Genomic DNA, 22273 nt, shown 5'->3' with positions numbered 1-22273 from the left:
ATTTAGTAGATGCTCTGCTATTAAAAAATTTTCCATCAGTTTATGAAGCCCAGAATCTCCTTACCTTGTTCACAAGATTCCATCAGAGGTCTCTTTCTTGAGATATGTGAATCCAGTTATTACACCTATTGTACTCAGATCTATTTCAATATTATCCTTTCATTTACGCCAGTTCTTCCAAGTGGTTTCTTTCCTTCATGTTTTCCTACTAGATTTTGTATGCATTATCTTCCACGTGTGCTACATGCCCCGACCATCTCATCTTCTTTGACTTGAACATCTAATAATATTTGGCGAGAAGCGCAGATTATGAGGCTCCTCATTGTGTAGTTTTCTCGAGCTTTAAGTTTCTAATCACAAACAGACAAAAGTGAAACAAACTCCGTGGTTTTAGTCTGCAAGCGAACTACACCGACCGAGCGAACGTCGCTTGTCGGCGAAGTTAGTGCCAACTTTAGCGGATAGAGGGTGTCGCATGGTCAACGTAACGAATCCCCACGGCCTTTGATCTTGGTTTTCTAGACCGGAGACAAGCATAATAAAATATGTTTGTTATTGAACTAACGAGAAAATCATGAAGTCCTTCAGAGTGGGGAGTGGAAAACATGTGTTTCTATAGATTTAATATGCGAATAAGAACGACAGAATATTGTCAGGTATTTAGTGCTTAGTCACAGGGTTTGGATTGATAATTGTATTTATTGAACACTTATAACTCGTAACTACAGACCACCGTAACAGTTTCGCGGAACTACACTCTACAATTTGCAGCACACATGAAGTCTTCTATGTTTTCAGCAGCCATAGCTTGGTAAAGGCTTCCAAGGACGGACGTTCCCCTTCCCCTTGGATTCCGAATTTATCCCTGGAATCAACTACCAGCTTCTCACTTCTCACAACTGCAACTCCCAACTGACTCAACCGACTGCTAAATTGCTGCTGGCTGTCGTCAGCACAGATTCAGAGTCAGAGATACTACTTTATGACCGGAGGTTTACCGCCAACCAGTTCTTCTTGGCGACAGGCCCTTGAGACTCACGACCAGTAATATTATTTTTCAACTGAAGACTTCGATTATAGTCCTTATGTAACATTCTCTCTGACGGGAGGTTGGCCATGTCGTTTAAAATTGCTGCTGGTCCTCGCCAGCGCAGTCATTCTCAGGTACGAGTCTCGCGGGACTCACCAGATTTTACTGTCTCAGATTCTAGACTCCCCAACCTGGAGTGCCAGGTCCCCGTATTTGTATCTCCCAGGAACATGGTGGCCCGGTCATACCTCCATGCAGTGGGTTCCCTTTTCGTCACCTCCTACAACTTGCAGGGCTACATTGGAGGTATTCGACTCCTCTAGAGTGATTCTAGTCCTCGTTGTATAGCCCCGGCACGGACCGCACAGAAAACGTCTCTTCCATTATTTCATGTTCTCTCGTTTCCGGAGAAACGTGTACGCAGAGCTGTTCCATAGCAACGGTTGTTGTACTGTCGCCTGCTTGCACAGCTGTTAGTTGGCAGTGGGTCTGCATGTCACAATATGCTAGTCTGTTTAAGATTGCGGTAGATTTCCGTAATAGTACCTACGAGTATAGTGTGACAGAGCACATCAAGCGAGTTTCCGTAGCCGTGGTGCTCTGTACTCGTACTCGGTCTGAAATTTGGCCGAGACGCCAACTGTTCTAAAGTGTTTCATGGTTTTCCTTAGTCCCTGCAGCCAAATACAGGTATAGTACCACAATTATGTCACGACCACTTGGCTCATCATTTCCAGCACATTCAGCTGCCATTCTAATATTCGACGTTATAGCCTCTCGTTATGGGCACCGCCTTGAAAAATCAAACAACGCATGCGCAAAATGCACTATATAAGATTTGCATGTGCACTAATCAGTTAACAAGAAGAAATGCAGGATGGCCATTGGGAACATACCTGATACGAGCTTGAGGGGAGATGGTATACGTAGAGCAGTAAATGCCAGAAACGCAGTGTGATGGCTCTCAGCCTGTACAGCTCAGTGATTGGAGGGACTCTGTTTAACGTTAAGTACTAAGGAATGGAGCGAGTCTTAGACAGTCACTGATTGTGAGTTGTCATAATTGATTGTAATTGTAAAAAAGGCGGCACTAAATCCAATCATCCAATCCAGAGCCCGCTACTATTAGTCACGGAACCCCGAACACGTGACAGTATACTAAATTGGAACGAACTGCGTAGAGGCCTTTCTTGAGAAACTGCTGGTCACTCGATCATAGTAGCCTTTCTGTTAATTCCAGAGAATGTTTTATTCGTGAGCGGTGGGTTGCACGTGGTGGAAAATGTGAGTGTAGCAGAAGTTGCGAGAACCGCGTTTTGTCTGTCTGAAGAAGCTGTTAAACTGAGCACGTGGAACGTATTTCCGTGGTCACAGTGTAAGAAATGAGATGACTGACCATGTTGATCTAGATGCAACGCTTCAGACTTGTTTTCACGAGATTTTCGGTTCGAGTCTCACCCACAAAATTGGTCATCCTGACTCAGACTTGTCGCTATTTTCTGCAGTTCCTCCACGCAATTACCGACATGTCAGGACTGCTTCCTTTTAAATCCTTTCCAATTCATCTTTCATCAGTCATCCTACCATCCGACGCTTTATACTCGTAGTCAGAGATGCTGACTGCGTCATGAAATTGCCCTCCAAATAAAAGGGAAGATGGATTATAGTTAAAGGACTTGTCTGAATCACAGCTCCTGCTTGACCACACACATTCAACTTTATTACGTATATTTCGTCTGGTGGCTTGACCAAATATGCTGTCAGTTAGTTGCCACTGGCCAGTAACAGCTGTGTACTCGGACGTGAAGTGACATACAGACTGGCTAATAACCAGCTCTGCATTTCAAAATGTATTTCAGCCTAGTTTCCCTGTTTTGAAGAAAATTAAAGTAGGCTTATGAGATCACCTCGCTGTCTTGTGTCTGTGTGTGCAACGCCCATAACGACTTCTGAATGCCTGTACCGATCTTCATGGAACTTGATATGTATATCGTGCCACCTGAGGCCATCTCAACAGCGTACTTCATAAATCCCTCCCGTCAGGAATACGAACGCCGGGCTTGTACCGATCTTCATGGAACTTGGTATGTATATCATGCCAACTAAGGCCATCTCAACTCTGTACTTCATAAATCTCGCCCATCAATAATACCAACATTGCAGCCTCTCAAATTGTTGAGGTAATAACCTTAATATTGCTTGAATGCTTGAACGGATGGTCATGAAACTTGATATAGAGACCATGCCATATGAGGCACTTTTCAGCAGCTTATCTCATAAATACTCCGCTTCTGTACTACCAGTATTACTGCCACTCAAATTCTCTGTTTGGAAGCCATAATGCTGATCGTAACTAAACACTCACTTCATGGATATATTACGATTTATAGTGCTTTAATGGGCCTCTTATATATACTGATATTATAAAAATAGGCCATAAAACAGCACAAATAAAGTTACATTTTCAACTCAATAAAATAGTGTGCTTCACGATGTAAAAGCATATAATTGAATATTTATGTAAACTTCCTCATCGTCACATACCTGTTATAATAGAATCAGTGTAATCTGATTTACATGGAATGTCACGTGGCCATGTGGGAGCCCGTGGAACTGTTGCGGATGAGTAAGAGCGCAAAGCAGTTCCTCTGGGAGCTTAGGGTTTGATATTGAAATATTGGCTGTAAATTTAATTATAACACGCGCAATTCAGGTTCTATGAAAATCGAACTTATGGTCTTATTTTAATGACTTTATTACGTAGACATGCTTTAGAGTTTTTTTCCTATTTGTTTTATTAAGTACGCCAATGATAGTGAAAGGAAAGTAGGCAATTAGTTCTTCACAGAACTTCTTAACAGTGTGTTTGACTGTTAGGCATAACCACTGATTTGAGAGTGAACACCACGCCAAGTACCGCTAGTCGCCTATAAGTAGCAGCTCTGTCACTTTGAATACAAGAAACGGTAAGATTTTATGAAATTAAGACCACCTCGAATCTTGCAACCATGCAGCTCAGAAGCTCTTACCGTGTCCCCTGTAAAAGTCTGCAGTTTAATATAATTGTAGTCTACAGTAATCTCAACTCTGTGCATTCTAGTCCTTCACACTAGTAAACTAAATTATAGAATAATTGTTAATACCATCCAATGTGATTCACTTTGTAGGCATTTATTGCCTTCTCATGTTTCGGTCAGCTGTGACTATCTTCAGAAGGCGCAAGATCAACATGTTCAGGAACTGCTATTACAAAGTTCGTAATACATACTTAGAAGATTTTATATAAAAAGTTATTTACAATTATTTGGATTAAAATCGTATTGCTTTCTAATATTTAATGTCTTGAACCGGTCTCGTTTGTGTCCTTGTGCCTCTTCTGTTAAAACGGAATGTTGGGGTATTATTTGGAGTGTTCAGAAGTCCTGGCAGTCCTCTTTATGGTTCTGCAATTATATTATGGATATTATATATATATGCTGTCATATATATTTATCTAATCCCGAAAAACTCGGTGGCTTTAGTCCACATTCGAATTATACCGAGCAACCGCCGCTTGTCGGCGAAGTTAGTGCCAAATTTAGTGGATAGAGGGTGTCGCGTGGTCAGCGCAACGAATCCCCACGGCCGTTAATTTCGGTTTTCTAGACCGGAGCCTCTACTTTTCCATTCAGTTAGAGCTTCAGTTATCCTCACGAGACTGAGTGGATCCCGATCCAGACCCATTACTTCTCAGAAAGTCTGGTAGAGCCGGGAATCGAACCCGGGACCTTTGCAACTGTAGCCAGGAACTCTGTCGCTGTAATGTCAAGTTGTTTCCTTTTTGCTCGGTTTTGAGACACTCTTTTTGTCGTGCGCTGTGTAGCACACAAGTATTTATACCCTTGTTCTCTGTGATGCTCCCGTGGGCGTGTACTCATGTCTTATCACAATGTTAAACATACTATTCTGGTTATCGTTTTCTTGTATGCACCAGAATAGTATGTGTGACATTGTGATAAGACATGAGTACACGCCCACGGGAGCGTCACAGGGAAGAAGGGTATACGCTACACAGCACACGACAAAACAGTGCCTCAAAACACAGCAAAAAGGAGTTACAACGATACAAGTAGAAACGCATAAGATAAATTTGTAATAAAACTGGGGTTACAGAAATATAATGAGAGTATGTATATAATACCCATAACATAATTACAGAACTGTAGGGGGCGTCACTGCCAGGACTTCTGAACACTCCAAATACCCGAACATTCCGCTTTAAGAGAAGAGGCNCTACCTTTATATGATTCGGTCAGCTCTGACCGTCTTCAGAAGGCATAATACCAACATGTTCAGGAACTATGATTACAAAGTTCGTAATATATATGTAAGATTTGAGGCTTTCACGGCGGTGACTATGAAGAAAGCAGTCTTCTGGGATTTGGCACCGTGTATATGTGGTGTTAACCGACGTTTCGGAGGAACGTATCGCAGTCTGCTTTTACCGGTTCTCACGGTCTCTCCGCTTGCAGATTTCTTATATTTTTTCTTCTACCCTGAAGATGGAGGCGATACGTTCCTCCGAAACGTCGGTTAACACCACATATACACGATGCCAAATCCCAGAAGACTGCTTTCTTCATAGTCACCGCCGTGAAAGCCTCAGATCTTACATATATATTACGAACTTTGTAATCATAGTTCCTGAACATGTTGGTATTATGCCTTCTGAAGACGGTCAGAGCTGACCGAATCATATAAAGGTAGTAAATATCTACAATCACACTGGACGGTATTAATTGTTCTATAATTGACAGTAAACTTTACGTTATGCATCCTATTGTGTGTGTAAATTAGCGCAAGTGGGGCCGTCTGCACTACAATGATATCTTCATTCTGCAGATATCATTGTTGTGTAGACGGCCTCATTTACACTGTTGTACATAATAGACAAATGTTCGTACTTCAATGTATATTTTTATATCATTGTTGTGTAGACGGCCTCGTTTACACTGTTGTACATAATTGACAAATATTCGTACTTCAATGTATATTTTTGTTTATCACACACAACAGGATGCATACTGGTAAGAAAGAAGGTACAGGGTGATGCATATAGAACCGGCCCGTCGAAATGAGCTGTAATATAAAATATACCATACAGATATTAAAGTAATTTACACATATCTTATCTTGGATTGTGTGCCGTGATCAGAGCAGGTGTTGAAAGTATCCGCCGTTTTAAAGTAGGCACTAGAAACACTCGCTGTTCAACAGTGTACTCCATGACTGTCGCCTGCGCACTGCAGACACGTTTCGCGATTGTCCTTGACCTTGTAGCATAAGGGCTGCCACGGATTATTATGTCGTAATTTTGAGCGGTTATATGCATCACTTGCGGAATTATTAGCAAATTCATCGGGCCGGTTCTATACGATTCACCCTGTAGTATTAAAGAAAATACTTGGACTCAAGAAAGAATGGCGATATGAATTTAAGAAACTTAATAAATTTTGCTTTGCCTAATTTCTTACTGTGATGAAATAGGAAGAATGAGCTGGCTGGATATGCAATACGCACAGGGAAAATACTAATGTATATATATTTTTTCTGGGAATATCTTTATAGAGATCATTTGGATCAGCTGATCGAAGATAGTTAAGAAGATGGATTTTGAAGAATTGTGGTATCAGTGTTAAGAATTGGATTCAAGCGGTTCAGTTGGCCTGTGAGATCCCCTGAATGCTGTAATAATCTTATGAGCGCACAAAGGCAAGGAATTATAAGATCATTTCAAGAAATGATCTACTGTCCAAGGGAGACCATGCACCGTGAACTCAGAAAAGCGTTAAAATTGTTGCAAATACGCTTTGTTATGTACGCGCATTCTTCTACGTAGAATTGTAAGAGATCAAGCAGCAGTTGGAAATACTGTTTTCTAGAAGGGTTCGCTTTTGGAGGTGAATTCTGTAGATGTCGGTTTAAAATTACTCGTAGACTCGCGAAAGGTGTGCCAGGCTCCACAAAGATGTATGTCTTGTCAGTAATAATAAATGGTTTAATTTGCTTTGTCTCATAGGAAGTAAACTGAGTTCTATAATAAACTGACCTCTTTATATTGTCACGTGTTAGAGTGACTCTTGTCGGGGTTTTGATTTGGAGATTGAATTTATTGACCGCTTTAACACAGAACTCGTAATTACACTTAATTATAGCGCCATTTCTAATCTCCACACTTTACACATCACTAGAGGACACAGATTAATGTTCTCAGGTTGTTACAGTCTCCAGTAGTCGTTTCTTGGTAACGGCTGCTAACAGTGGAGATTCTTCAACTTCCATGCTCAAGCCCTCTCTGAATGACGGCACCCTTCCAACTTACACCGACTGGCGGCCATCTCACACCAACCTCCTGGTCTTCATTACACTGACTGACTTTCAGCTAAGCTCTAAACTTCGTCCCGCTTATAACAACTCTGCACGAAACACATAGAAGATACCTCTTCTATTTACGTTCCAATCATTTCCTTGGGAACGTGTTTGTTTGCGGAGGCGTTACCCAGTAACGGCCGCATATACTTAAATTTGTTGTCTAGCAGCGAATGTTGTTTTGTTGTTTGTTTCGAGGTCGTGACCCAGTAACGGCTCTACAAGCTACAATATTTTCTTCTTTCCTTTTTTGTCCCTTCTCCCCTTCTCCCTTCTTTGTCCCATTCCTTCGTTTTCTTTCTCTTTCCTCGGGCGGTGTTAAATCACAAGGTAGCATTGAATGCTCCACATTTTCTTTTCCTAGAGATACAATACAATAACCTAACAATACAAATATTTGGGCGTGCCATCTGACTCACCCATTCTTCCCTTTTAACCCATTATAGGACAGCGATAACGATGTTGTATCTGAGGTTCCCATAACGATGACTATGTAGGATACTGCCGGTTAGGCCGGCCGACGTCAACCTTCGTATCGAAGGAACGTACCTCCTCCAACTTCTGGGCCCAAGAGTAGCTTAAGCCAAGAAAGAATCCAGCAGAAAGCAGCTTGCCGCCTACTTCCTGCTTCACCTACTCTCCGATCCCGAAAATGGACGTGATTCGTTATTCCGAAACATCGGTATACACGGAGTTACGTACCAGGATATAGAACTCGTGTGATCTGTAACCATGTTTACCACCTTCTTTAACGTTCAGGAACTCAGCATTTCGCCCACTAAAGTGTACGAATTTCTTGTTTGCTTAAACATCATTAGCGGACTGATTTCTCGGACGTATGAACGGAATTTATATTATATACATGATAGGCGTTGCAGTATGTTCTTCCGTTTTTAAGACACCCGTTTTAAATTCGCTGTTTATTGACGTAACCTGTGAAATTCATTTACGAAACGCTATGGTTTCGCGAAATACTTATTGGGAACCACTGGAGGGCGTGTAATGAGCACACCTGGCACACACACATGTACGGGGTGCTGATTGGACGCTCATAATTACTTAAATGGCACAGACGAAAATTATCCAAATATTTATATTACACTCATCCTGCTTCATGGCGTCCGGATTTTAATGAACATTTTCTGCCAATCGGAAACGCGTGGTCCCCTGAAGCACAGTATAATCTGAATAAAATCAATACGTCAGCCCAGGAAGTTTAACGCTGAAAGTTGCGTCGCATCTTTCGGTGTTTCACTAACTAGCGGTAAATAGGCCAGCTGTACCTAAGGTTAGTTTTCCTTCACCCTTTAGCTTACTGCTAGTGACTTAAATTGGATCTGTATGTAAATGTAGTGGATGGTGGATGCACAAATATATATATACATGTACTCAAGTGCCAAAAGTCATGGGATACCACTATCATCAGATTTCCGTAAGCGGGCTAATATTATCACGGAGTAGAATTACATTTCGTAATGATCTTCCCTTTAGGCGGTTACTATGTGGATATATGATCCTTAATACCGCTTTTAACATACCCCTAATTACGTTTCCTGGGAGACGAGTACAGAAGTCTGGTATAATTTAAGCCTTTCTCTGTTGCGTTGTCTGCATTTAGAACACCGACAAATACGCTTCTTGTTTAGCGTATAAGTGGAATATGACACAGGTGACATGTCTATGTCGATTATCTTATTGGGCGGAAACATAAATACCAGAAGAAGAAATCACCGAACCTCAATTAGACACTGTTAAGTAAACGCACACGGAGAGTTTCATCCAAGTACGCCAAGGCCCAAATTCGGGCTGTAGCGCCAAAGGGGGAAAAAAAAGTAAACGCACACAAAACTAAACATATGTTCAGAACTCGTGGCCAGAATACGGAACAGAATAGTAATGTGACATGTAGAGCCGCTGCTAGGCAACGACTGCGAAAGACGCAGCTATACAATGCCTTTAACGAATAACGGCTTCTCAAACAAGCGTGTCTGCACGACAGCAATTGGAAACATCAACATTGGAAAGGTGTTTTCTGTGCGGTCAGTGCCGAGATGTTATAAGCTGGACAATTGGAGCAATTAATCCGCAACCCGTATGGAGGCGGGGTCGAATACCTCCACCGTGACCCTGCGAGTCGTAAGACGCGACGAAAAGGGAAGTCTCAAATCAGACAGTAAAATATGGTCGCGAGTACCAAGGGACTAGGACTCGAGAAAGTCTGCGCTGGCAAGGGCCAGCAGCATATGCAACAGACAGATCCGTCCTCTCCTCAGAGAGGGGGCGCCCCACAAAATAAGACCATAACTGTTAAACAGTAATAAATACCTGGTCATTACCTCCAGATGGGACTCGACACCAACACTTACTGACTGACCGTCAGTCGTAATGTGACTTTGACTTGAATGAGATCGCGGTAAATATGACTGTGCTGGCTAGGGCCAGCAGGAGTTGTCAACAACAGACCCCTTCCTCACGTCAGAGAGGGTGCCCCACATGAACAAACCCGCGGCATACTCACCGAACTAATAACTTGAACATTAAATGGATATTTCTAAGAATAGATCTAATATTTCGTGTGCGCTCACGAATGCAGACATGATGAGTCTTCTTTTATTTGCAAAATGAACAGACAAATGATCGTAAGATGTAAATATGAATCAGGAGGTGGTAGAAAATAATGCCTATCCATATCTCTCCACTTGCACCTTAGGGCTACGTTAGATTGTCTCGGAATACGGTCAGCAGGTTCCTTAAGAGGATCTCCGCCATCTTGTTATTTATCTGCATCTGTCGCGTTGCTGCAAGTATCGCTACACTTACAAGTGTATCCCACCGCATGACACATTTGTCGGAAGTTGAACCACCTGCTACGTATGATCCTGTGGGATACAGAAACTGAATCACAGGCCAGCTGTATGGCGAGGTATAAACAGGGATATTGGCTGAACAGTGCATCCGAAATAACAAAAAGAATAGAAAAACATAGAATTATTGAAGAAAGCAGTCTTCTGGGATTTGGCACCGTGTATATGTGGTGTTAACCGACGTTTCGGAGGAACGTATCGCCTCCATCTTCAGGGTAGAAGAAAAAATATAAGAAATCTGCAAGCGAAGAGACCGTGAGAACCGGTAAAAGCAGACTGCGATACGTTCCTCCGAAACGTCGGTTAACACCACATATACACGGTGCCAAATCCCAGAAGACTGCTTTCTTCATAGTCACCGCCGTGAAAGCCTCAAATCTTACATAGAATTATTGCTTTGGACTTGGACTTTGGACTTGTACATAAGGTACAATACCAAATGTCAGTAACGAAAGTTTCGAAGCCAGGAAAGCAGGAGGCATTGGAATCCGTTGGTCTGTTGTGCCGTGCAGGAAGTAGACGAAATGCCGTGCAACGTTTCGAATGCAGACTTGTGGCTGTGTCAGAAAGGCGTCAGTCTGAGGCAGGAATTCTTCTCATTCGGCCCTGTGGTGCAGGCGCATCTGCTGATATACATTTCGACCCGTTTAGTATTCTGCACATCGGGGAAGTTCTCTTTAGGCGAAAAGTTAAAAATAATTTAGTTCTATGAATATTCCAGAGAATTTTAACATCCACTTTCAGAGAAATATTGAGGAAATGAAAATATGGAGGAAACACGAACATTTCCGCACCACAAGAAACTCCATTAGAAGAGGTGAGAGACAGATATAGCATGACATTGAAATACTCGTTTTAATGTCTGAACAAAAGAAAGGACGCAGAAAGTATCCAGTTCTTTTCCTTTTAACGTATTTCACCGCGGTTGTTTCCACGTGGTGAATTCTCACTCTTACGTATATTCATTACTGTCTCATTTCTGTTTAGTTTACCTTCTTTTGTGCTGTGCGTTTGCATTGTTCGGGCTGATCCATGCAATTACTGGAATGTGCATCTTAGTCTAGAGTTTTCTTAACAGAGAACTAGACTATCAAAACAAGTAAGACCCAAAGGTTCGAAGGCACTGATACGAAATGCCGTCACCGGAAACGTTCCTGTGTCATTTCCGCCCACTCAGAACCTCATTTCATAACATTTTTCTTGATATTAATTCAATTCTTATGTGGTCACAAGTTGTTGATGTGCGCAACGTTTCCGAAGTTTTGGAGGCACATAATGCCTCCATCTTCAATGTCGAAGGGCTAAAGGTAGATGAGTTTCTTTGTATATATTGTGACGTGTAGAGCCATTGTTAGGAGTTGACAAACTCGTTTCTGCAGTTCGTGTCGCTAGTGTAGCTTCCATCTCACGTTTTCTTCTTACTGAAGAGTGGTAAAGCGTAAGAAATTACGACATATTTAATGCTAGTGGGGTGGTGCTCTTTCTCCGGGGGTAAAGCGGCCGGGGAGTGAAGCTGACCACTCACCTCCACCTAGTGCCGAAGCAAAGGGACAGCTCTACCTTACCTTTACCTTTACTCTTCGACCTCGAAGATGTAGCTGTAACATTCCTTCTTCCGAAGTACATAAGATCACAACCCAGAATGGCATGGTCTTTGTAGGCACCGCGATTAGAATGTCACATGTTTTCTTGAACTTTCTGAAGGAAAATTTTGTATGCATTTCCCACGAATCCATGCATTCCACATGACCCGATCGCCCTGCTTGATGTAATTACCTTGTTGATATTAGATGATTAATGTTGGTGCCTACAAATGGCAGGCCTATTAGCATGAAAGGCTCTGTTTCAAACTGGTAGATGCTTTTCTTTTTAATGCTAGGCCGCACTATGGCCCTGGGGTCGACTCAGCCTCTAACAGAAATGAGTACCAGGAATATTCTTGGGGGCAAAGGGCGGCCGGCGCATAGGGCTGACAATCTTACCGCCATCTTTGAGCCGAATGTCTAGATAATGTGGGACCCTCAACGTCTCACACCCCTATGGGCCTCCACGGCCTGTTACAGGGATAACTTTACTTTTTTTTACTTACTTTGGCTTTAGTGGGGTGGGACTAAGTCCCTTGTACTGCGGCCACTTCTGGCTTATTGTACCAGCCCCGGATGATAGGTGAGGGTGATTGTGGAGCAGTTGGTGGAATGAAGATTGGCAGGGGAAACCGAAGTACTCGGAGAAAACCTGCCCCAGCTCCACTTTGTCCACCACAAATCCCACTTGACTGGACCCGGGATCGAACCCGGGGCGCCGCGGTGCGAATCCAGCGACTAACCGCTTGAGCTATGGCGCGGCCCTGGCAGATGTCTTAATTGTTACATTGTAGAGGCTACCCTCCGGGAAGAATGCTGCTGCGCAGTGATTCAGGAAATTTTCCATATCTAAGCTGAATCTAGAAATTTGTTCTTAAGGATTTTATCGAATGAAAAGTTACATTGTCCTAAAATCCTATTTACTTTATTACTCATGGAGCTGAGCCCTTCTGGAGGAGCCGCCAATTCTGCAGCTACTCAAGAATTTCCCAGCATTTTATGGAACCCGAAGGTTCATTACCGTGTTCACAAGAGCCCTCCACTGGTCCCTATCCTGAGCAAGATTAATCCAATCCATACCATCCCACCTCATCTCTCTAAGATCCATTTTAAAATTTTCCACCCACCTACGCCTTTCCGTCTGGCTTTCCCACCAATATCCTATACGCATTCCTCCTCTCACCCATTCGTGCTACATGCCCTGCGCACCCCATCCTCCATGACTTGATCATTCTAATTATACTTGGAGAAGAGTACAAGTTATGAAGCTCATCATTGTGCAGTTTTCTCCAATCTCCTGTCACTTCATCCCTCTTCGGTCCAAATATTCTCAACACCTTTCTCAAACACCCTCAATCTGTGTTCCTCCCTTAATGTCTGAGACCAAGTTTCACGCCAATAGAGAACCACAGGCGAAATTATAGTTTTTATATTCTAATTTGTATGTTTTTGGACAGCAGACCAGAAAAAAGGTTCTGGACTGAATGGTAGCAAGCATTACCCGAATTCAATCTCCTACTGGGAATCCTGTAGGAATGAAAAGTAAGGCTATCCTATTTATGTATTAAAACTTTGAAGACCACATGTGAGAATACCAAGCGATTTTCAAAAAAGAGAGAACGTAATGCGTTTAAGATTAACTCAGTTCGACTGGCTGCTCGCAACTACGAGTGCGTTAATTACGCAAATCAAAACCAACAGTTGCTGTGTGGAATGGCGTACTACAATCAGAAGTATTTTCCATTTGCATATATGCAGATTTGCTTATATGATCGGCCTGTTTTAGATACATAGGTATTTTGGGCAAAGCTAATTGTGCACTGCGTAGAGAAGTGGCTCATTTCACTATTACTTTTCTGAACGTCGTGCGTGTTAATAATACTCGAAAGGAAAGCCAGTTATCTCGGATACTAATTGTGTGACTAACATGACGCGGTTTCCTTCTAGAAGAGCTGGTAATTGATTTAAAGTGAAAATCATAATGAGGTATACTTGAGTTGTATTCTCTGTGCGAATTATGAAGTTTATAGTATTCCGTTGTTACTTAACTAAGTGAGTAGCATCTCCAGGAAGACTGTAGCCTGTGTATGTGTTTCTAGTTGCATAGATAGAAATTGTAGCGTGGGACAGGTGTTGCTATGCAGTAGGCGGATAAACAGATACCCGTTTCCATGCAGCGGTCGAGGTATTGTTGGACTATAACAATGGAAACCGTGTTTTCTATGTTGTTCGTGCCGAGATGTTACACGCAAGAAAATCTGGAGCAGCGAATTAGGCCCGTGTGGAGGCGGGTTCGAATACCTCCACCGTGACCCTGCGAGTCGTAAGAGGCGACGAAAGAGGAAGTCTCAAATTTGAGACAGTAATACAGTATATGGTCTCGGACCCGAGAAAGACTGCGCTGGCAAGGACCAGCAGCATATACACAAGGTAGACCCGTCCTCTCGTCAGAGAGGACGCCCACAAGAAACAAGACCGTAACTGTCAGACAATAAAGATCTGGGTGCAAGCTCCAGATGAGTGCTTTATGCTAAGACAGACTGGCCGACTGACCGTCGGTTCTAAAATGAGACTCACACTCAAGACTCAGCAGCGAGTTAGTTGTTGGTTAGAGTTGTCAGCAGTTGAGTTGAGTGAAGTGACGTGAAGTAGCTGGTTGGTTGGCAAGTGAGAGAGTTCAGTTGGAAGTCAGCCTATGAAGAGAAGGCTAGGAAGTTGGTGTGAAATGTCCACCAGCCTGGGACCCGGTTAGTTGAGTTGTCAGTTCACAAAGAGTTCTGCACGGGCGGCTGTGACAAGAGGACTTGAGCGCGGGAAGCTGTAGAATATGTGTCGGTAGAACACATTACCAGGAAACGGCTAGTTGATACCGTAAAAGACTAAGGACATTAGTTTCTATGTGTCATTGAACTGTAAAGTATAGTTCCGAATGGTGAATAAATCCAATATCCATTTCATACCCCTAAATCGTGACTATAAGTAGGTAGGTAGGTAGGTAGGCAGGTAGATGGACGGACGGACGAATGAGAAGTGATTGATTGGTTGAAAAGAGACAGGCGGACAGAATGAAGGATGGATCGACAGACATGCAGATGAATGGTTGAGAAGATAAATACGTAGATAGGTAAATAGAAAACTAAAATCAAGGAAAGTTAATAGCCCCGACATAGGAGCCCTCCTTGCAGTGTGTGCAAGGGCTCACGGGGTCTCAGGCGCAGTAAATTTCCTCCTCCCGGGAAATAGCCGGGCCTAAACAACTTCCCTTGCCTCTCTGACGCTGTTACCTTACTGCACGTCTGGGCTGAGCTAGTCTGTAGGAAAGAAAATCTGATTTCTTTTATCCCCGAGTTCCCTACTGTCCTTCATATTCCGCAGAAGAGTGGCCCGAGGCTTGCTGTGCTGTGTTTATATTCCATTTCGCATATGTTTATTGCTCTGAAATAATTTCATGGTTTGGCTAATACAAAACAAACACTGCGTTTGCTGAACTTAAGACACTGAAATGTATTTATACCACTGAATTTGAAGAACCCTCCACAGTGTCAAACAAACTGATTCATGGTTTTCACTGTTAGCCTTCACGCTGAATAGGCGTTTCTGCCTTGTTAGTCTGACTGTATTTCTTTTGTCGTTGTGTTTGTTGCCCGTATTAAATTTTGCTGAGGTACTGACTCACATCAAACTGGTTTATGCTTTCCTTATGAAATTGCATAAAATGAGAAGGCCGTGCCTGTACATCTGTATTTTTCGTCTGCAGAACTTCACACAATTTACAGTTCACAGTTACACACGCACTAGCATTCTCAGCTTCCACTAGTCGTCTCCTAGCAGCGGATCTCAACACAGAAACTAGCACTTCAGATCACTATGAAGTCTTGTTGCATTTCTTCTTCAATCGCCCTCAAACCTCGGAACTCAACTAAAAACTCTCTCCTGTACTCACTCCTCCAGCGTACGACTGCTTGCAAACGTCCTTTCTTGTCCCCTATAAACCGCCAGCGTCGACATATAGAAAACACAGTACGTGGTCGCTATCCACTGTTGTGTGACGTCACTACCTACGCGGAAGTGTGTTTACCGAACCGTTGCCTGACAGCGCGTTGACATGCCACAATATTAAGAATAATTTTTGGCCAAATTAAAGAAAACTGTATATTGAGACCAAAGTATAACCATAAACTTTTAAAATTATTTAATGAAGCAGGTGTAGCGAAAATAATCAAAGTAGGGCGGTTGAAATGAGTCTGTGACTAGAAGCGCGAGGAAGAAAATCCTTGGCCTTGACTAACAGTAAGTTGGGGTCCACTCGTAACGGAGAGCTAGCCGGTCAGAGTGGCAGAAGCTAAGAGGTTTCGTTTCTAGAATAATGTGCCAAATGGACGAGTTAACGCGATCTGAGTGGCTGTTTGCGGTGAAGTGGACGGGAAAGAAATTAGTACTTTCCTGACTTCTTCTTTAGCTTCTCCTGATGTCCCTTACTGCGTCACAACAACCCAATCAAGAGCTGGGAGAAAATGGGATATGCCGTAGCTTTAATGTAATGGACTTGTATCCAGTAAGTACCTTGTTCTAAACTCGGCCATACTGACGTCAGTCTCAGAGAGAAAAAAGAAGATTCTAAAAGATTCTCACAATGGCGTATAACACTCAGAATTACTGGGTTTTCGGACTTTTTCCATCGTCCCATATCCTAAAAACTATAAACAATGTTTCGGAAACAGATCTAGTTTTCGAAAAGTTGTGTTCTTTAGTTTTTAGAATACCGAACGATTGAAAAATTTCGAAAACCCAGTAATTCTAAAAAGAAAAGGACAAAGGGGTAGTTCCTTGAAGTAGACCACTACTGCAGTCTTCAGGTATTTACTTGTCCACCATTCATGCCCCGTATTTATATCTGTTCTCATGTCAAGGAGCTAACCTTTCGAATTAAAACAGCATCAGAAGCATGAGAATCAAACAGTCTGACAGCCAGTTGAGACCTGAATTTGGACTACGACATGCACGTACGTGTATATTCCCCAGGCCCTCCATGTGGCCTTCAGAGAGGCCACGACTGCTTCTTACCTTACCATTGAATACTGTAACTTACTTGGTTAATAACCTTCCACCCAAACAGCAGATTCGTTGGTTGTTCATTGGCTTATTTTACGACTTTGTATCAAATTCTGAGTTACTCAGCGGCGAAGGAAGTACCACAGACATGTACCGTAAAACTAAATTAAACTCCGTAGCTTGAGTCCGCAAGCGACCGTCGCTTGTCGGCGGATAGAGAGTGTCGCGTGGTCAGCGCAACTAATCCCCACGGCCGTTAATTTCGATTTTCTAGACCGGAGCCACTATTTATTTGAAATAGCTTTTCAGTTAACCTCACGAGGCTGAGTAGACCCCGTTCCAAACCCACTACTTATCAGAAAATCTGGTAGCGCCGGGAATCGAACCCAGGACCTCTGTATCTGTAGCCAGTAAATTTGACCACTGGACCACAGATGCAGTCGACGTGTACCGTATGCCTTTCATAATAAAATTAAGGTTAATTAGTAATTTTGGCATTGTGTTGTTTGTAAAACCTGAAGAATCCGCTAGGAATAGCGTTTGAATGGATCTTAAAGAAGTGAGAAAGCTGAATTAATCTAGCATAGGATGAGTATCCAGTGATAGGTCTCTGTGAACACGAAAAGTAACCTTCGGGTTCCATGAAGGGCGAGGAATATCTCGCTAACTGAACACCTGTTGGCTTCTAAAGAAGGAATCTTCTCCCTGGCGTGAGTTATAAGATCTCTTGCCTCGCAGAAGTAACCTAAATGTTTAGAAGTAAAGTGCTTTGTAAAGTGCCTGAACTAAGAGGGACATAGAAATGAGGGAAACTGGAAAGCTAGGTTACATAACTATAAGTCCATTCGCGGAGACGAGACAGTCAGCGTAAACAAAGCAAGCCCCGAGTCGCCACAGCTGACAGCAAGGAGTGGACAAAGCGCGCAGTTACTCAGTGTACTCACTGCATTCGGACGCACGTTAACTTGCATTCAGATTGAAGAGTGAACTTCGGACGCCCCTGCAACGGTACACGCATCACATGATCGCTGCATGATTTCATTCAAAGAGCGAAGGAGATACCGCGTGCATTTGTTTACGAGGACTGTTTCGTCTCCGCGAATGGACTGTAGGGACTTACTGATACAAATCATTTGATGTCATTGGGATAATGGATTGGACTTGTAGCTGTGAAGGGGGATAAAATAATATATATATAGAATTATATTAAGGAAGGAGGATTCGGGATATCTCAGTAGGTAGAGTTGACTGGTGGACGGCCGGGGTTCGATTCCCAGCAGGGTAGAGGTTTTTCTTTTCTCTATAGCGTCCACACCGGCTCTGGGACCCACCCAGCCTCCTATGCAGTGGGTACCAGGGCCGATTTCTCTGGGTGTGAAGCTGACCACTCACCTCCATCTAGCGCCGAGCTCAAGAATAGTGGAGCTATACCACTAATCCCCCAGATGTCTTCATGGCATAATGCTTAATTAATTTGGAGACTGGCAGAGAGATGAAATTGGCTCAATTCAGATCTTTTGTTTTAGCAGTGTTGATTACAGTTACGTATATGGGATGTCAGAGTGCATCTGTACCTTCATTAGCCTGCATTACTTTATCGCTTAAGAGTTTTAATTGAAACAAAACGATTTAGCTTGTGAATAAATTCTCCGCTTTTAAGGAACTCGAAAGTTCATTACCTTGATCATGAAGTCCACCGTTGGGTTCTATCCCAAGCAGCGCTCCTTCAGAATTGCAACGATTTGTAAAACATAATGCGAATTTTTGTTTTCAAGGGAAGGAAATGCCACTGAAGGGACATGTTCCTTGACCGAGAAAAGCATTTAAGTGTGGTTCGCATGTTATGTTGAAGAGACACAGTTTGCGAAGCAGTGTTTTTCATGACTGTTACATAATATCTCTTGCAACATTACATACGTAAGATGATGATGCGTTTTACATACTAGTTTGATCTGTGATATGGTAACATCAAACCTCTTACCCTGCTCTAGTTTTCTAACCTTTTCTGCAAACATATTAGCTAAAGAGCAGCCGAACCTCCTGATACGGTGTATAAAGCGTGATTTTTTTCCTCCACAGGATTTGATGGAAGGAGCAGAAATGGACGAAGCTGCAGATCGGGGAGGCTGGACGCATGAAAGTTCCTCAGATATGGAGTTCAAAGTTCACCACGCGGAAATCAAGGTAGTATGAATGTCTTATAGATTCAGGAGGGCCTCTTTCTCTATATTTTTATAAAGATGAAATACCTTACCATTTGTTATCAGTACATCATATTCTAACAGAATTGCGTATCAGGAAACTTCCTGGGGGTAAAAGGCGGCCGGTGCATAAGGCTGATAACCTCACCGCCTATCTGTGAACCGATTGTCTAGAAAATATGTCAGCCTCGACGTCTCATAACCATATAGGCCTCCACGGCCTGTTACAGGGATAGCTTTACTTTTACATCAAACTCCGTGATTTCAGTCCGCAAGCGAACTATACCGACCGAGCGACCGCCGGTTCTCGGCGAAGTTTAGTGCCAACTGTTGCGGATAGACGGTGTCGCGTGGTCAGCGCAACGAAACCCCACGGCCGTTAATTTCGGTTTTCTAGACCGTTTACTTTTACATACATGTATGAAATTCGAAACTTATCAACGCGAGAAGAAATGTTGTATTTAAGCATCCTGTTGCATTAATATATCATTTATTTCATACAATATATTACCGTGTACAGTGCAACTTATTTTTTCCCCATTCCTTCTCACAACATGTTTCGGCCGTACGCTGCCATCATCAGGTGTCTCTAATTCGCTAAAATTGTTGCAACGTTTGGGATGTCCAACTTCTCATATCACGTGTGAATGCGATATTTCTTGACTTAAAATAAATGAACCTTAATTAAAACCAGTAAAAACTAATTAAAAGGGGCACGCGTTAGCGTAGTTGGTATAGGCACTATTCTACAAGCCGGAAGGTCGTGGGTTCAAATCCCGGTGAAGTCATTTTTTTTTTCCAATTTACCTAATCTTGGCCCTTGGGTCGACTCAACCTCTAACAGAAATGAGTACCAGGAATTAATTGAATACTTTTCGTGGGAAGTAAAGCGCGGCCGGCGCGTAAGGCTGACAACCTTACCGCCATCTTTGAGCCGATTTTCTAGATAATGTGTATATATTTACCTTCTTTTAGTGCATACAGTTTCACTTGTCACTTCACACTACATGTTTCGGCATCAATCTGCCATCAGGTGAATTAATCACGTTAAACAATTGCACTGCCTGCCATCAAGTGTCCATTTATAAAATGGTATAAAATGTGTGTTCGTCGTTGTTCAATAATAAAATTTATATATTAAAACTTGTTAAGATATATCATCTTCCATGTCGTCTATCAAACTCGTGTGTAATGCCATTCATCCATTATGGGAGTCGTTCTTCTTATGTTCTAATTGTGTATATATTGTGTCTTATGGTGTGTCTTTCTTATGTGGCTGCGTGCGTTGTATTGCTGGACGTAAGTCACACATACATCCAGATATTTTAATGGATTTCCAGGAAGAAATGTGGAATGGTAACTTAATTTATAATTTATTGCCACGGTCCTGAGATCGCATGCTGGTACTTTCTGAAGTTTGCACCTAAAGCTGGAGAGGTTTTCCATCACACAGATGTTTTTGTTATTTCATTCACAACATGTCTCGGTCCAGATAGGCCATCGTCAGGTGACACGTGAGAAATATACAAATGTGAACGGAATTGTATAAAATTACGATGATGGTATAAATTTGAATGATGAACTACGCTCCATCGCCCCCGCAGTATAAGCTCAATATATTTGCCTTAATTACAACATCCCTAAACATACACACACACCCACCTTATCATTTCGACCCTATATTTTCTAAAATTCCTCCATTGTCACTTCAACCCCCTGGGAATTCCATACTCTTTATAGTGATTCTCAACTTACACTATTCTACTTCTAATTTTAAAATTCAATATGTATACGTCTGTTTTTAATTTTTTAGAATGCACTGTGTATATGCTGTTAAGTCAGATCCGACCTAGTTTACCTAACAAATTTTCAAACTTTACTAGCATTGAAATTTTATAGAATTCCGTCATTATCTGTGCACTTGTCACGTGTCACCTGACGATGGCCTATCTGGACCGAGACATGTTGTGAACGAAATAACAAAAACATCTGTGTGATGGAAAACCTCTCCAGTTTTACATGCAAACTTCAGAAAGTATTGTGACGTAATAAAAACATTTTTCTTTATGGTGGAAAACCTCTCCATTTTGGCTTTGTTATGTAGTCATTGAGGTCTGTGCGTAGGTGCGTAATGAGAACGGTCACGGGGCTGCCATAATAGTAGGTGGCAATGACAGCGGGGTTGCCGAAGTGACCCCAGAGAAGCGCAGCAGCGGAAATGCTGTTGGGAGACCCGGAAGAAGATAGCTCGACAAGTTTGTATCTCAGGACGGATTGTGGTATGCAAGGCCTCTACCTGTACACAAACACAGAAAAACGCACACTCACAAACTAAGCATCCATGTCCTGAGTGGGATTCGAACCCACGATCCCGGTTTCTAAGCGAGCGAAAACAGTACATGCCTTAGACCGCTCGGCTACCGTGACCGGCAGTGTATAAAAATAATATATAAGAATTCAGTTCGTACCTCACAGGAAACATTCGAACCCACGATCCCGGTTTCTAAGCGAGCGAAGACAGTACATGCCTTAGAACGCTCGGCTACCGTGACCGGCGGAGTGGATATATAGATCTACATTTTCTTAACCTCGACACTAGCTGGAGGTGAATGGTCAGTTTCAGGACCCTGCCGCTTTACCCCCAGGGAAAGAGCCCCCGGTACCCATTGAGTAGGAGGTTGGGTGGACTCCAGAGCCGGTCTGGACGACGTGAAAAAGAGAAAATTCTTGACCCTACCGGGACTCGAACTCCGACCCTTTGGTAGTCCAGCCCTTAGTCAATCGCTATACCAACTACTCTATACCGGGTTGGAGGGTAATAATATTAATATTAATTATTAACAGCCATCACAATGGCCACGCGGTCTAAAGCATAAACTGTCTTCGGCCGTTCGAACATTGGGATCGTGGGTTCGAATCTCATTCGAGGCACAGATGTCTGTGTGTGCGTTTGATCTGTTTGTGTTGTTCTGTGTAGGTAGTGGCCTTGCGACGGGCTGATCACTCATCTAAGGAGTCCTACCGCCTGTATAAAAAAGTTTACGAAACTGAAGAAGAGGTCAGGGCCTAACAAAGGGCTGTAGAGCCACTGATGGAAGAATGAATATCAGTTAAAAAACTTAATTAAATATCAAT

At 42.7% G+C, this 22273-nt stretch overlaps 1 protein-coding gene across 2 annotated transcripts in view; it reads left to right on the top strand.

Moving 5' to 3' along the window:
* LOC111864921 (uncharacterized protein C18B11.02c) overlaps positions 1-22273 on the top strand; it is a 702662-nt gene that overhangs the window by 44250 nt on the left and 636139 nt on the right. For both annotated transcript variants that reach the window (XM_033751616.1, XM_023852540.1), the window contains exon 3: positions 19017-19121. In XM_033751616.1, the coding sequence (XP_033607507.1) occupies positions 19017-19121 (105 nt within the window). The remainder of the gene's footprint in view (positions 1-19016; positions 19122-22273) is intronic.

The sequence above is a fragment of the Cryptotermes secundus genome, unplaced genomic scaffold (assembly GCF_002891405.2).
Source record: "Cryptotermes secundus unplaced genomic scaffold, Csec_1.0 scaffold62, whole genome shotgun sequence".
In the NCBI taxonomy this organism is placed as follows: domain Eukaryota; kingdom Metazoa; phylum Arthropoda; class Insecta; order Blattodea; family Kalotermitidae; genus Cryptotermes; species Cryptotermes secundus.
Note: the sequence above shows the minus strand (reverse complement) of the source record. Positions and strands in the feature narration are given on the sequence as shown.